This window comes from Amblyomma americanum, chromosome 2, assembly GCF_052857255.1.
Source record: "Amblyomma americanum isolate KBUSLIRL-KWMA chromosome 2, ASM5285725v1, whole genome shotgun sequence".
Taxonomy (NCBI): Eukaryota; Metazoa; Arthropoda; class Arachnida; order Ixodida; family Ixodidae; genus Amblyomma; species Amblyomma americanum.
The window spans coordinates 58120042-58136446 of NC_135498.1; the positions used below are offsets into that span (position 1 = coordinate 58120042).

General features: G+C 51.2%; 1 protein-coding gene across 1 annotated transcript; it reads left to right on the forward strand.

The window, feature by feature from the left end:
- The first annotated feature begins 608 nt into the window (after positions 1–608).
- LOC144119700 (uncharacterized) lies at positions 609–3920 on the forward strand. The gene is made up of 2 exons (XM_077652261.1): positions 609–947; positions 3048–3920. Exons 1-2 carry the CDS (start codon positions 609–611, stop codon positions 3918–3920), a joined length of 1212 nt encoding a protein of 403 aa, XP_077508387.1.
- Positions 3921–16405: the final 12485 nt, after the last annotated feature.

Genomic DNA, 16405 nt, shown 5'->3' on the forward strand with positions numbered 1-16405 from the left:
GCAACGCCAAGATGAGCGTCACCAACCCGTTCGCATTTTTCGCACAGGTTTTTCTTGGATTGCTGCTGTTACCAGAGGCACCGCCATCGGCATATCAAGCATCAGTGACCATTCTTCGGACTACTGGAGGCGATGAAGGGATCCCAGCGTTTCGACCCGCCACTTTTCACCAGCGCGACTATCATATCTCGTATGGCACCACGCGGCTATCAACGGAAACCACAAACGCATCCACACGGACATCGGGACCATCCAGTATAAAATGCGGCTTCTCCGGATCCTTCGGCAGTGGGCGCGGCGGCAACGCCAAGATGAGCGTCACCAACCCGTTCGCATTTTTCGCACAGGTTTTTCTTGGATTGCTGCTGTTACCAGAGGCGCCGCCATCGGCATATCAAGCATCAGTGACCATTCTTCGGAGTACTGGAGGCGATGAAGGGATCTTAGCGTTTCGACCCGCCACTTTTCACCAGCGCGACTATCATATCTCGTATGGCACCACGCGGCTATCAACGGAAACCACAAACGCATCCGCACGGACATCGGGACCATCCAGTATAAAATGCGGCTTCGCCGGATCCTTCGGCAGTGGGCGCGGCGGCAACGCCATGATGAGCGTCACCAACCTGTTCGCATTTTTCGCACAGGTTTTTCTTGGATTGCTGCTGTTACCAGAGGCGCCGCCATCGGCATATCAAGCATCAGTGACCATTCTTCGGACTACTGGAGGCGATGAAGGGATCTTAGCGTTTCGACCCGCCACTTTTCACCAGCGCGACTATCATATCTCGTATGGCACCACGCGGCTATCAACGGAAACCACAAACGCATCCGCACGGACATCGGGACCATCCAGTATAAAATGCGGCTTCTCCGGATCCTTCGGCAGTGGGCGCGGCGGCAACGCCAAGATGAGCGTCACCAACCCGTTCGTATTTTTCGCACAGGTTTTTCTTGGATTGCTGCTGTTACCAGAGGCACCGCCATCGGCATATCAAGCATCAGTGACCATTCTTCGGACTACTGGAGGCGATGAAGGGATCCCAGCGTTTTGACCCGCCACTTTTCACCAGCGCGACTATCATATCTCGTATGGCACCACGCGGCTATCAACGGAAACCACAAACGCATCCGCACGGACATCGGGACCATCCAGTATAAAATGCGGCTTCTCCGGATCCTTCGGCAGTGGGCGCGGCGGCAACGCCATGATGAGCGTCACCAACCTGTTCGCATTTTTCGCACAGGTTTTTCTTGGATTGCTGCTGTTACCAGAGGCGCCGCCATCGGCATATCAAGCATCAGTGACCATTCTTCGGACTACTGGAGGCGATGAAGGGATCCCAGCGTTTCGACCCGCCACTTTTCACCAGCGCGACTATCATATCTCGTATGGCACCACGCGGCTATCAACGGAAACCACAAACGCATCCGCACGGACATCGGGACCATCCAGGATAAAATGCGGCTTCGCCGGATCCTTCGGCAGTGGGCGCGGCGGCAACGCCATGATGAGCGTCACCAACCTGTTCGCATTTTTCGCACAGGTTTTTCTTGGATTGCTGCTGTTACCAGAGGCGCCGCCATCGGCATATCAAGCATCAGTGACCATTCTTCGGACTACTGGAGGCGATGAAGGGATCCCAGCGTTTCGACCCGCCACTTTTCACCAGCGCGACTATCATATCTCGTATGGCACCACGCGGCTATCAACGGAAACCACAAACGCATCCGCACGGACATCGGGACCATCCAGTATAAAATGCGGCTTCTCCGGATCCTTCGGCAGTGGGCGCGGCGGCAACGCCATGATGAGCGTCACCAACCCGTTCGCATTTTTCGCACAGGTTTTTCTTGGATTGCTGCTGTTACCAGAGGCGCCGCCATCGGCATATCAAGCATCAGTGACCATTCTTCGGACTACTGGAGGCGATGAAGGGATCCCAGCGTTTCGACCCGCCACTTTTCACCAGCGCGACTATCATATCTCGTATGGCACCACGCGGCTATCAACGGAAACCACAAACGCATCCGCACGGACATCGGGACCATCCAGGATAAAATGCGGCTTCGCCGGATCCTTCGGCAGTGGGCGCGGCGGCAACGCCATGATGAGCGTCACCAACCTGTTCGCATTTTTCGCACAGGTTTTTCTTGGATTGCTGCTGTTACCAGAGGCGCCGCCATCGGCATATCAAGCATCAGTGACCATTCTTCGGACTACTGGAGGCGATGAAGGGATCCCAGCGTTTCGACCCGCCACTTTTCACCAGCGCGACTATCATATCTCGTATGGCACCACGCGGCTATCAACGGAAACCACAAACGCATCCACACGGACATCGGGACTATTCAGTATAAAATGCGGCTTCGCCGGATCCTTCGGCAGTGGGCGCGGCGGCAACGCCATGATGAGCGTCACCAACCCGTTCGCATTTTTCGCACAGGTTTTTCTTGGATTGCTGCTGTTACCAGAGGCGCCGCCATCGGCATATCAAGCATCAGTGACCATTCTTCGGACTACTGGAGGCGATGAAGGGATCCCAGCGTTTCGACCCGCCACTTTTCACCAGCGCGACTATCATATCTCGTATGGCACCACGCGGCTATCAACGGAAACCACAAACGCATCCGCACGGACATCGGGACCATCCAGGATAAAATGCGGCTTCGCCGGATCCTTCGGCAGTGGGCGCGGCGGCAACGCCATGATGAGCGTCACCAACCTGTTCGCATTTTTCGCACAGGTTTTTCTTGGATTGCTGCTGTTACCAGAGGCGCCGCCATCGGCATATCAAGCATCAGTGACCATTCTTCGGACTACTGGAGGCGATGAAGGGATCCCAGCGTTTCGACCCGCCACTTTTCACCAGCGCGACTATCATATCTCGTATGGCACCACGCGGCTATCAACGGAAACCACAAACGCATCCACACGGACATCGGGACTATTCAGTATAAAATGCGGCTTCGCCGGATCCTTCGGCAGTGGGCGCGGCGGCAACGCCAAGGTGAGCGTCACCAACCCGTTCGCATTTTTCGCACAGGGGAGCAAACGTTACTGGAAATTATTTAGAAGTAACAACGTCTGCTTACTGTTGCTGCCGTGCCCACAGCCGCTTTGTGAATTGCTCTTGAATGTGATTGTGTCGCTCCGATATCAGCTTTTGCTTGGCGGTGATATCAAAGAAAATCTGGGCCCTATTGACCAAACGATTTCTGAAGAGCTGAAGATAATTGCTGAAGACATTCAGGAAATTAAGAAAGGTAAAGCTGTAACCAACCAGAAGCTTATTGCAATAGAAAAGAAGCTTGAAAAAATTAGTGGGCTTGAAACGCAACTCACGGAGTGCGCCAGGAAAGTTACGGAATTAGAACGTAACCTTGCTACCATGACCAGCAAACTCGATGAGCTTGAGAACAGAAGCCGTCGCTCTAATCTAATTATTTATGGTGTTAAGGAGCAGGAGGATGAAACTACAGACACTTTGCATGAAACTGTCATGAAAACGGTCTTTGAGGATGTACTTGGAATTACAAAGAGAGACATTGAAAGAATTCATCGTCTGGGCAGACCAAGTAAAGACAACGAAACTAGACCAAGGCCTATAATCTTGAAGTTTCTTGACTACCGAGACAAACTTAGCATTCATAAACAATGTTCTAAACGAAAAGATTCCGGTTTCTCCATTGGAGAAGATTTTTCGCTTGCTGTCAGGAATGTTAGAAAAAAATTATGGGACCGCACTAAAGAACACCGTGATAGAAAAGAAAAGGTATCTCTGGTATATGACAAAGTGAAAATAAATGGTCAACTCTTCATGTGGGATAGTGAGAGCAGTGACATTGTTCCAGTTAAGCCAAAAAACGAAGATCAAAACAGCACTGGAAAGCGATTCACCAGGAGCAAACGTCAATAACTGTACTCAACTTAAATGCACGCAGTATTACAAATAAAACACATGAACTTGAAGCTATTGTGCTGGCCTTTAAACCCGATATTGTCGCAGTTACAGAGACATGGTTACACAAAAACATTTCAGACCGTGAAATTGTGCCGCCGGGCTACAAAAATGTAAGAAAAGACAGAGAATCAAAAGGAGGGGGCGTCGCTCTGCTTATTAAAGGTGACATAAAATATTCAGTCATGCCGTACGTTCCAACAATTGAAGCAGTTTGGTGTAAGATTTATCTGACAAATGGTATCGCGCACGTTGGCGCTGTTTATCGGCCACCAAACGGAGAAAACTCGTACCTAGATCCCTTGTTTGATTACATGTTAAAGCATATGTCTGGCAGCAGGATACTAATGGCAGGAGATTTTAACTTTCCAGAAATTGACCGGAGCTCTCTGGGTTCAGGAACTGTGGCAAGCTCCATAACGCTTGATTTTTTATTCACATTTTTTATTCACAAGTCAGCTTGTTTCCACGCCCACTCGCATCCAGGGAGCGTCCAGAACAATTCTCGACCTAATATTTGTTACAGATCACTTTTTCCGCGGTACAATTAACATTCATACACATGAAGCCCTTTCTGACCATGAACTTGTGGTGTGCACCTTGCCCTTACCGAATGTCATCCGCTCTCATCGTCCATTTAAAAGTGTACACGTATTTAATAGAGCAGATGACGCAGCCATACTTACATACCTTGCTCACGAATTTCCAGACTTCTATGATCTCTGCACCAACGAACAAATCAGCATAGACGAGGCCTGGCTTCAATTCAAAGCTCATATTGGGCATTGCATTGACCGTTTTGTACCCACAACAAAAAAGGTCATCCGTAAGCAAAATCCTTGGATCACGCGTGAAATAATACATACGAAGCGCAATATAAAAAGGCTACGCAAATCTAACAAGTTACGAGCTGTCCCAGACTACTAATTGCGGATCCAGGAATTAACAAAGTCACTTAAGAGTAAAATTAAATGCTCGAAAGAACGTTTCTGCAGTAGTACTTTAAACAATTTTATCAAAACTGCCGTATAAGTTTTGGCATTATATTGCCACACTGCGAGCGCCACCATGCGGCCGAGCGGCATGACTGGGCTCGTGTGGGAGCGAAGAAGAGGACGTTCCCGTTCGAACGCGCACTGCTGGGTTTTCTGGCCTTCGGATTAACAAAAGCCCTTTTTTTTTCGTGCCGCCCTACGTTTGTCGGCGACATTTTGGTGGAGCCGCTGGGTATCGTTCCATGAACGCTCACCCCGAGGGCAACTCTGACGCTGATCAGCGACGCTTGGACACAACACCCGTCCATAAAGCGAGCCGCCGCCTGCGAGGCCTACAACCCGAGTTCGGCCAACTGACAGCGCCGGTAAGGGCCATGACATCCACCGCGGCTAGCCAGACAAGTCAGCACTCCGGGAGTGCCCCGCCATTTGTCCTTCACGCACCTCGATCACCGCCACCGTTCCACGGGGACAGGTTCGAGGACGTCGAAGACTGGTTGGCCAGCTTTGACCGAGTGGCGAGTTTCAATGAGTGGGACGGCGAGCGCAAGCTGCGCAACGTCTACTTTGCGCTGCAGGACTCGGCCAAAACGTGGTTTGAGAACCACGAAGCTTCCTTTACCACCTGGGAGGCTTTTCGTCGAGAGCTGCTAGCGACATTTACCAGCAGCGAAAGAAAAGAGAAAGCGGAAATCGCCCTGCGCTCGAGATCACAGCAGCCGTACGAGGGCGTCGCGATGTTCATCGAGGACATGACGCAACTGTTCAACCGGGCCGACCCTGCTATGCCCGAAGCCCAGAAGGTACGACACTTAATGCGTGGCGTAAAAGAGCAGCTGTTTGCCGGACTGGTCCGTGACCCGCCACGAACAGTGTCCGACTTCACCAAGGAGGCAATGGGTATCGAGCGCTCTATACAGGAACGGGGCGCCCACTTCGGACGTCAGGCTACTGTAGCAGCCTCTTCCCAGTCCCAGTACACGCCTACGTCGCTGCCCGCCGAGGACCTTCGGGAACTTGTAAGAAGCCTGGTGCGCGAGGAACTGGCGAAACTTCGCTTTGAAGCTCCACAGGTCAGCGTCGCTGCCATTACGGACGTGGTCCGCGAAGAAATCCGACGAGTTGTGCAGCCACCCCCAGCTCCACACCCGGCGCCCTCCGTTATGACGTACAGCGAGGCGCTACGAAGTCCCGGGCCAGCGATGCGAGCCTTTTCCCCCATCGCTCCTGTGCAATACCTGCAGGAGCCAATCGCAACAGCACCCTCCGTGCGGCAGGAGTTCAGGCCCCCCGTGAGCAAAGCGCACGTTTGGCGTACGTTAAACAATCGGCCGCTCTGTTACCACTGCGGAGAGCCTGGCCATATCCTTCGCCACTGCCCCTACCGCAGGGTGGGTTTAAGGGGGTTTTCACCTGACTCACCTCGACCACGCTACGGTGAAAGACCACGGGATATCGAACAGTACTTGGCTGAAAACGTGCAATCTTCGACCTCGCAGCGACGCCAGTCTCGATCGCCATCCCCAAGGCGGTTCTCTTCGCCCGGCCGCCCGTCATCCTCTGGCCAGTTCAGAGGTACGTCCCCACGCCGGGAAAACTGAAGACGGCGTCCTCTGGGGGTAGGACCGCCGCTGCCGCAGACAGTGAACAGCCTCCATCCGACGATTTTATGCGACGACCCCACCCGCCGACCTTAAAGACGATCCCACCGCCGACCTCACCGACAACCTCAGCGACGACCCCATCGACGACGGCATCAAAAACCTCGCCGACAAATTGTCAAACAATTGTTTCCGCCGCCGAAATTCTTGTTGCCGCCGATGGCTATGACGTATCTGCACTCGTCGATACCGGAGCCGACTTTTCTGTCATGAGTAGTAACCTAGCCGCAACCCTCAGAAAGGTTCTAACACCTTGGCATGGGCCGCAGATACGCACAGCTGGTTGCCATGTGGTAACGCCGGTTGGCGTCTGCACCAGCCGTACAAAGATCCGCGGTGAAACTTTCACAGGCTCCTTCGCCGTGCTACGAGAGTGCTCTAAAGAACTGATTCTCGGCATGGACTTCCTTAAAGAGTATGGGGCGGTCATCAACCTGCATGAGCAATTGGTATCGTTTTCGACACAGCGAGCCGTTGATACCGACCCCGAGCCGCACAGAGCACCATTACGCATCTCTGATGACCACACAACGATACCGCCGAGAGCAAGCAAGTTTGTCACAGTCCAGTGTGATACCAGCTCCGGTACTCGGGGAATTGCCGAAGCGAATATGCCGCTGCTACTGTCTCGGCAAGTTTGCGTTGCTCGCGCCGTTGTCGACCTTGTTCACGCGCGTACCACGCTCTTAGTGACAAACTTTAGTTGTGAACCCCAACATTTGACGAAAAACACGGTGATTGCCCATTTTGAAGAACTTGGCGAACATGCCGGCCAATGTGCCTTATCAACAACGGCTCCCGAAATAGCCGAACAGGACACTGCAACAGCCATTAGGACCGACGTGAACCCTGACCTTCTGACCAATCAGAAACGCCGCGTGGAAAGCCTTATTGACTCTTTCCGCGACTGTTTTGCATCAACATCCAAGGTTCGCCAGACGCCAATAACTAAGCACCGTATTATCGTCTACAGTGACCAGAGACCGCTATGTCAGCGTCCTTATCGTGTTTCGTCGAAGGAGCGCGATGCTATCCGCCGCCAAGTTGCCGAAATGCTCCACGACGACGTCATACAACCATCGACGAGCCCCTGGGCGTCACCTGTTGTCCTCGTCGCAAAGAAGGACGGCAGCCTACGGTTCTGTGTAGATTATAGACGCCTCAATAACGTTGCCAAAAAAGATGTCTATCCACTGCCGCGCATTGATGACTCATTAGACCGCCTCCGCCATGCTACCTACTTTTCGTCACTCGACCTTCGTAGCGGTTATTGGCAAATCGAGGTCGACGAACGTGACCGAGAAAAGACCGCCTTCGTTACTCCTGACGGACTGTACGAATTTAAGGTGCTTCCTTTCGGCTTGTGTTCAGCCCCTGCGACGTTCCAACGTATGATGGACACCGTATTAACTGACCTGAAGTGGCAGTCCTGCCTTGTCTATCTCGACGACGTCGTGATTTTCTCCGACACGTTCGAGGAGCACCTGAAACGTTTGCGTGCCGTCTTCGAAGCAATTCGTTCTGCGGGTCTGTCTCTCAAGCCTGAAAAGTGCCACTTCGCATTTCGGGAGCTCAAGTCTCTTGGCCACATTGTGAGCGCTCAGGGCGTTAGCCCCGACCCAGAAAAGGCCGCCGCCGTTGCTGCATTTCCCCAGCCAACAGATAAATGAAGCTTGCGGCGTTTCCTGGGGCTTTGCGCCTATTATCGGAGGTTCGTTCAAAACTTCTCCAAGCTCGCAGAGCCGCTGACTCGCCTGACAAAAGACTCTGAACCCTTTTTCTGGGGCCAAGATCAGGAAAAAGCTTTCATAGAGCTTAAGGCCCGCCTCCAATCTACGCCTATCCTTGCCCACTTCGACAAGCAGGCCGACACGGAACTGCACACAGATGCCAGCAATGTGGGCCTCGGTGCGGTGATTGTGCAGTGGCAAGACGGTGTGGAACGCGTGATCGCATACGCAAGTCGCACTTTGTCCCGTTCCGAAGTGAATTATTCCACAACGGAAAAGGAGTGTCTCGCTGTTGTGTGGGCAATCACAAAATTTCGCCCATACCTGTACGGCCGCCCGTTTCGAGTCGTCAGCGATCATCACTCCTTGTGCTGGCTTGCGAACCTCAAAGATCCATCGAGGCGACTTGCACGGTGGAGCCTTCGGTTGCAAGAGTTCGACGTCACCATCGTGTATAAGTCGGGTCGGCAACATAGCGATGCAGACTGTCTCTCCCGAGCTCCTCTTCCGTGCCCACCAGATGAGTCCGACGACGATTCTGCTTTCCTCGGCGCTGTCACCACATCCAACCTTGCCCACCACCAAAGGGCCGACTGCGAACTGCTGCCTCTAATCGAGTACCTCGAAGGAACCGCTCCGTCTCCGCCCAGACTCTTCTCTCGCGGACTTTTGTCGTATTGCTTAATAGATGGAGTCCTCTACAAGAAAAACTACGGCCCGACCGAAACTGCGTATCTCCTCGTTGTCCCAACCGCACTTCGTCAGGAAGTTCTCTCTGCATGCCACGACGACATTTCTTCTGGCCACCTCGGTTTTTCCAGAACATTGGGACGCCTCCGCCACAAATACTACTGGCCACGGCTTGCTGCGGTCGTCCAACGCTACGTTCGAACCTGCCGTGAGTGTCAACGACGGAAGGTACCACCGACAAAACCGGCCGGCCTTCTGAAGCCAATTGATCCACCGCAAATCCCATTCCAACAAGTCGGCATGGAATTACTGGGCCCATTCCCTGTGTCCTCTATGGGAAACCGGTATATTGTTGTTGCCACGGACTACCTAAGCCACTATTGTGAAACCAAGGCTCTTCCCCGTGGCACCGCGGCTGAAATTGCACAGTTCTTTGTTCACCACATCCTGCTTCGCCACGGCGCCCCCGTGGTTGTATTAAGTGACCGGGGAACCGCGTTTACGTCGGCTCTTACACACGAGGTCCTCCGTCTTAGTGGCACCAGTCAAAGAAAAACTACTGCTTACCATCCTCAAACGAATGGACTAACTGAGAGGCTGAACAAGACCATCCCAGATATGATGTCTATGTATGTCGACGCTGACCATCGCAACTGGGACGAAATACTTCCCTACATCACGTTTGCGTACAACACCGCCCTCCAAGAAACGACGCGCTTCACCCCCTTCCGTTTGGTGTATGGCCGAGATGCCCTGACCATGCTTGACGATATGCTGCTCCCGGATTGTACCCCCTCGTCTGCCCCAGGCGCTGACCAATTCGTTCGCGATGCAGAAGCCGCTCGCCACCTTGCTCGACAACGCATTCGCCACCAGCAGACAACTGACGCCCGGCGTTACAACCTCCGCCACAGGGAGGTGATTTACCAACCCGGCGAGCACGTCTGGGTATGGAGCCCTATACGTGTGCGCGGTCGCTCTGAAAAGCTTCTGCGGCGCTACTTCGGTCCCTACGAGGTGCTACGTCAACTCAGCGATGTGAACTATGAAGTGTACCCGCAAGGAGTTGTCCGGTCTTCTCGCCCGCCCAAGTCTGAAGTCGTCCACGTGTCCCGCATGAAACCGTATTACGCCCGTTAGCCGCTCCCGGAGTTCACATGCAGTGCTGCCGCCACACGCCATCGCACTTTCGGTGTCTCCACACTCTTTATCCCCCTTGCCGGAGGCATCGAGGCGATGCCTCTTGAAAGGAGGGGGGCAATGCCACACTGCGAGCGCCGCCATGCGGCCTAGCGGCATGACTGGGCTCGTGTGGGAGCGAAGAAGAGGACGTTCCCGTTCGAACGCGCGCTGCTGGGTTTTCTGGCCTTCGGATTAACAAAAGCCCTTTTTTTTCGTGCCGCCCTACGTTTGTCGGCGACAATATAAATCAACGTCCAAACCCTCATCCGCCGGTATCTCCCCAGGAAGGCAGAGAAAAGGCAAATTCATTCAACCGGTACTTTCAGTCAATTTTTACGCAAGACGACAACCAGCTTCCTGAATGCAGGCCCAGCACTACCGCCCACGTCAAACTGCCAGGCGTTCCTATTATATCTGAGAGCGGACTGATATCGCTTTTGCTGAGTCTAGACGAGAAGAAAAGCAACGGACCGGACGGAATCCCAAATGCTTTTCTAAGACGGTATGCGGAACCAGTCAGTAAGTTTCTTTCTCTTATTTACTCAAAATCACTCCGGGAAGGCCGTTTACCATCAGAATGGAAAATATCTAAAGTAGTCCCCGTGCACAAGTCAGGCAACTTATCTTCACCGACTAATTATCGCCCCATTTCACTGACCTGTACGTGCTGTAAATTACTGGAGCATATAATACTTAGATACATGACCCAGTTTGTAGAAGAACACAATCTACTTAATCCAAACCAACATGGGTTTAGATCCGGCCTATCTACCGTTACCCAGTTAATTGAAACCCTCCATGACATCGCATTAGGCATAAACGACCAGTCACAAATTGGTGCTATTTTTTTAGATTTATCAAAAGCCTTTGATCGGGTGTCCCACATGAAATTGTTATTTAAACTAGAGAACTTATCTGGAGACGGCCCGGTTCTTCGCTGGATTAGTGACTATCTTGCAGATCGCTACCAGTTTGTGCAGCTTGGTGAATGCGTTTCAGACACGGTTCCTGTTCTATCCGGCGTCCCACAGGGCTCAGTACTTGCTCCGCTTTTGTTCCTACTCTACATTAACGACGTAACCAGGGATATAAATGTCAAAGTTCGCCTATTCGCAGATGATTGCGTGATCTATCAAGAGATAAAAAATTCCAATGACCAAGTAAACCTTAACAACGCCCTGAATCGTGTCGCGCAATGGTGCAATAAATGGCAGATGATTATGAATCCAGACAAAACAGTTTCCATGACAATTAGCAAGAAAAAGGCACCATTAAAATTTGAATACCGCCTCAACAACGTCCCACTACGTAAAGTGCAGGAGTATCGGTACTTGGGCGTATCGATAACATCAGATCTTAACTGGTCAACGCACGTTCGTAACGTCACAAAAAAAAAGCTACGAACAAACTATTTTTTCTCAAACGTATGCTGCGTCATTCTGCTCCTTGCACTAAGCAACTCGCATATGTCACCCTCATTCTTCCAGTTCTTGAATATGCCAACATAGCTTGGTTTCCGTACGTGAAAAACGATGTGACCATGTTAGAAAGCGTGCAGCGCAAGGCTGTTCGTTTCATATTCAACAGATACCGCCGCACCGATTCCCCAACTGAACTACTGCATCTCGCAGGCCTTCCGACGCTGACTAACCGAGCCAAGGTACACCGCTTGAAGTTCCTATTTGAACTGCTTAACAATTCCTTTAAGATTGATCCCTTAGCCTTTGTTAGTATCAACCGTTCTAGAAACACACGCCACAAACACGCTCTCACAATTAAGGAATTTTCGTGTAAAAACAACGCTTTTTTCTACTCCTTTTTTCCTCTCGCAGTGCGCGAGTGGAACAAACTTGATCCAGTAATTGCACAACAAAGCTCGCCTGAAAACTTTACCCAGCTTGTAGAAGAAGCACTATTGTGGCCAAACGCAGAGTAAAACTATTGTATGGTATCTGTGTTATTATCACATTGATCATTCTGCTTTCATTGTTTTGTGCTGCATTACTTGCATGTATTTTATGATCCTAATTTTACAAATTGTGTACTTACCATTGTTATTTATGTATTTTGAAACACAGTAAGTTTTCTGTGTTGCCTCTTGACTTCCTTGTACAGTACATACCCTTGACACGTCCTGTATTAATGTAACCAGTCGATTGTGCCGCTCTCTCTGGTATAATTCTTTGTGAATAATACTGTAAAATTGTTTTTCTATACCCACCCCTGTTACAACCCCTCTGGGGATTGACAGTATATTTTAAATAAAATAAAGAAAAATAAAGTCGTGAGCCCGACGCTCCGAAAACGTTGTTTTCTCGTTGCGCCATGTTGCGCTTTTCAAGAAGTTTCGGAATACCACGTTGCGTTGTATGGGGAAGATACGCACGCGTAGACACGCGGAGATCAGGGTTGCTTTTGTTCGTTCTGTGTTGATTCATTGCAACAAACTTGACATGATTATATGCCTCAGACAGGGAAAGGAATTAAACAAGACAAAACCAAATCTCAAACGCCGCTAGATTTGCGGGGAAAAATATATTTATATTTAGAGGGTGCTCCATCGCGCCGAGTGAGAACGTCGGTGGTGGCGGCGGCGGTGCGCCAATCAGTTTGCCTCGGCGACGGCTGCACAGCGAGGGCAGTTGGCGGCGGCGCGCCGATGCCTCGGCGCACACCTCTAGCTCTATAGCTTTAGCTCTACATGGAGCACGCCGCCCTCTCTTGGTGAAGTACTCACTACAGCGATTAATAGTATGCAAGCGCAGCAGATAGCGTTCAGGAGAGCAAGTTTCCGGGATAGTTGGTAATGCATTTAGCAGATGGCGCCAAAATGCTCACATTTTGTTTACGTTTCAGCTCTTCTTGACGACGCGCTGAACCTTACTCTGTCGTGTAGACAGCTGCTTGAATGGAAACAATGCATCCATTCTTCCTCCTTGCTGACGCCAGCCATTTCGTCGCGCATTCGAAGCATGTGGGCTGCTCATGAAATTAATTCTCTATCTACTCGTAAGAGCCGGGTGCTTTCGCAGCCAGAGGAGCATGTTCGTGGAGGGGAGAAAAAAATGCAAGACCCGCCGAATAGACATTCCTGCACTCCCAACTGCGTGGCCTGAGGTAAAGCCCATGCTACCGGTTCGAAGGACTGCCGCGAACGACTAAAGAAACTCAGAAGCCAGCGAACCAAGACCATCCTCAGCAACGATAAAGGTGGAAACAGCAGCAAGACCAGCGGACGCGACAGGAAACGCTGCACCCGCGGTGGTTCCGCTCGGAGGGGGAGACTTCACGGAGCCGCTCGGGATCCCGCTCATCACGGAACCGCTCGCGGTCCAAGTCGTCGTCCCCCCCTGCGGGTACGAATGGCGGTAACCAGCAACGAAAAAACCGGATCCGTCGAGGAAAGCAGAAATAAAGTGAGCTGGAGAGCCGATGCTTCCGGGGTTGCTCCGCACTCGGGTGCGGCAGGTTACCAAAACAATACCAATAGAAACAACAAACGCAACCGTGACCTTGAGCAAGGAGACGCGGAGAAAGCAGTACTTAAACATGAACTAGAACTTGCCCGCGTTAAACAGAACGATTTGGAACGCCAAATTGGGGGAACTCACAAAGGTAGTTCACGACCTAAAATCGAATGGCCCCCCTCTGTCGAACGCTACACAAACGCACTCCTCGATGCAAATGAGCGACGAGGAACACTCGAAATTCAAAGTGGAAATACAACAGATGATGCAGAAAATGATGCAACAAATGATGCAACAGATGGTGCATCAGGTACAAGGCCAACTAGCAGAGCTGAGAAGTGCCTTCCGCAAACAAAAACGCACAGAGAACATCAAGGAAAACGCCTACCATCGTCCTGCGTTAGCAGCTCTCGCCAATCCATTTACGTCCCAGGGAACGAACAATTCCACCAGCTCAAGAACTGAAATTATGGCTAACACGAACCAAAGCAAACAAGACATCTAAGACATATGGCAATGGAACTGCAGTGGCCATCGCAAGAAACAGGGCCTCATCAAACTCGCAACTGACACCGCCTGACGTTATCGCACTTCAAGAAACGGGCGCGACACCTATTCTCACGGGATACGCATGCTACGACAACCACATGACGGGAAAGACAGCGATCTTAGTGAGCAAGGCAGACATGGCTATCAATCACGACAGCATAGCCGACACTGACATAGAGCATATCATAGTAGAGATCATACCGAAAACGAAAAGAAATGTGGGAAGTGTATTCATCGTCAACGTGTATACCCAGCCGAAGCAAAGAAAAGCAATATTTCTAAACTTTTTCATGGTGCTCACAAACTAGCGAAAAACAATACGCTAAACATCTTGGGGGTTTTCAACGCCATGTACAAGGGCTGGGGGTACCAAAAAGCCAACATTAAACGGAAGCCGCTAGCCGAGGTTGCGGATAACGTCAACTGCAACCTACTCACCGACCCAGCAACCCCTACCAGGGTTGGAAACGGCGTCAGTATCGACACCTGCCCCGACCTCACATTCGTCAGAGGAATTGGACAAACACACTGGGGGAGCCTTTTGGACAATTTAGGCAGCGACCACTACATACTCAAGATGCAAGTAACCTCAGAGAGGCTGAGACGCCAGTTAGGCACGGCAAAAATAGCGAACTTGAATGCGTTCCGAGAAGCATGCGACAGCAACCTTAGCGAGAATGGCATGCAGTCGATAGAGGAATGGGGAACCATGCTAAGGGGTACGCAAGACAAGTGCACCTAAAGCATAAACCGAACGGCGCAAACACCCGAGGTTGACGCTCGGCTGCTCAAACTCTGGGATGCTAGTCGCAGTATCGCCAGGAGATGAAAAAAGCAAAAACATAACAGGAAACTCAAGCTTAAGATCGCCGAAATTACAGGGAAAGCAGAGGAATACGCCACATAGCTGGCAAAACAAAATTGACAATTGAGCGATTCTCTCAGTGGGGCACTAAGCACGACACGGACTTGGCATTACCTTAGAGCGCTCCTTGATCCGACTATGACAAAAGCAGAAAGCAATAAAGCCATCTACCGGTTGATTCACCAATTCGAGGGCACTGACCCAGAACTCCTCGACAAAGTGCGCGCAAAATGCTTTGGTAGCACGAACCCGCCGACCTATACTGGGGAGCACCGAGGAGACGATACGCTAATCTCGACAGACCCATCACACGAGAAGAGGTCTACGCGGCCATACGAAACGCCACCAGAAATACGGCCGCGGGTGCGGATAAGATCAACAACGCACTCATCCGCAACCTCAGCGATGAGCTCGCCGCCGAGCTGACCGACTTCCTCAACAAGCATTGGGAAACTAAAACAGTCCCCGAGGAGTGCAAACATGCCGAAGTGGTCTTGATAGCCAAGACAGGCAAGAAGCTGCAGATAGAAAACTTCCGACCGATCTTGCTTACGTCATGCCTGGGAAAACTATACGAGCGAGTCGTAACGCAGAGACTTCAGCACTACATGAAAGACAACGAACTATTCCCTCACAGCATGTTCGGGTTTAGAGCAAAATTCTCAACTCAAGACGTACTCCTTAAATTATATGAAGAAGTACTTCGCAACGTTACTAGGGACGGAGAAAAAGTAATAATGGCCTAGATATCAAAGGGGCTTTTGACAATGTGAGCCACGAAGCAATCCTTTTGGGCCTGGACGACCTGAACTGCGGGCGAAGGATTCACAGCTACGTCAAAGCCTTCCTATCAAACAGAACTGCAACCATTGGTATAGGAGAACTTCGGTCAGAGAAGTTTCGAATGCCTAACGAGGGAACACCTCTAGGGTCGCTCATCCCGCCCACGCTATTCAACGTGGCCATGATCGGACTGGCGAAGCAACTAAAAGAAATCGACGACATCACCGTATGGACTAATACTGGCTAACTCGGCGATAAAGAGGATAGGCTACAAGAAGCGGCCACCTGCGTGGAAAACTACGTCAAGGCAAGATGGCTAGCGTGCTCGACCGCCGAAAAATCTAAGCTCGTACGTGTGTGGAGAGGAAAACAGAGGCGAACAGTCAGAATCAGAATCAGAATATATTTATTTAACATCATGGCGATGTTGGGTGCACCGGCAAAAAGCCAGTGGCAAGGCTTGACGAGGCCGGCGCACCCTACAGAAGCTTGGCAGTGATATACTTGTTCACGTTAATAAA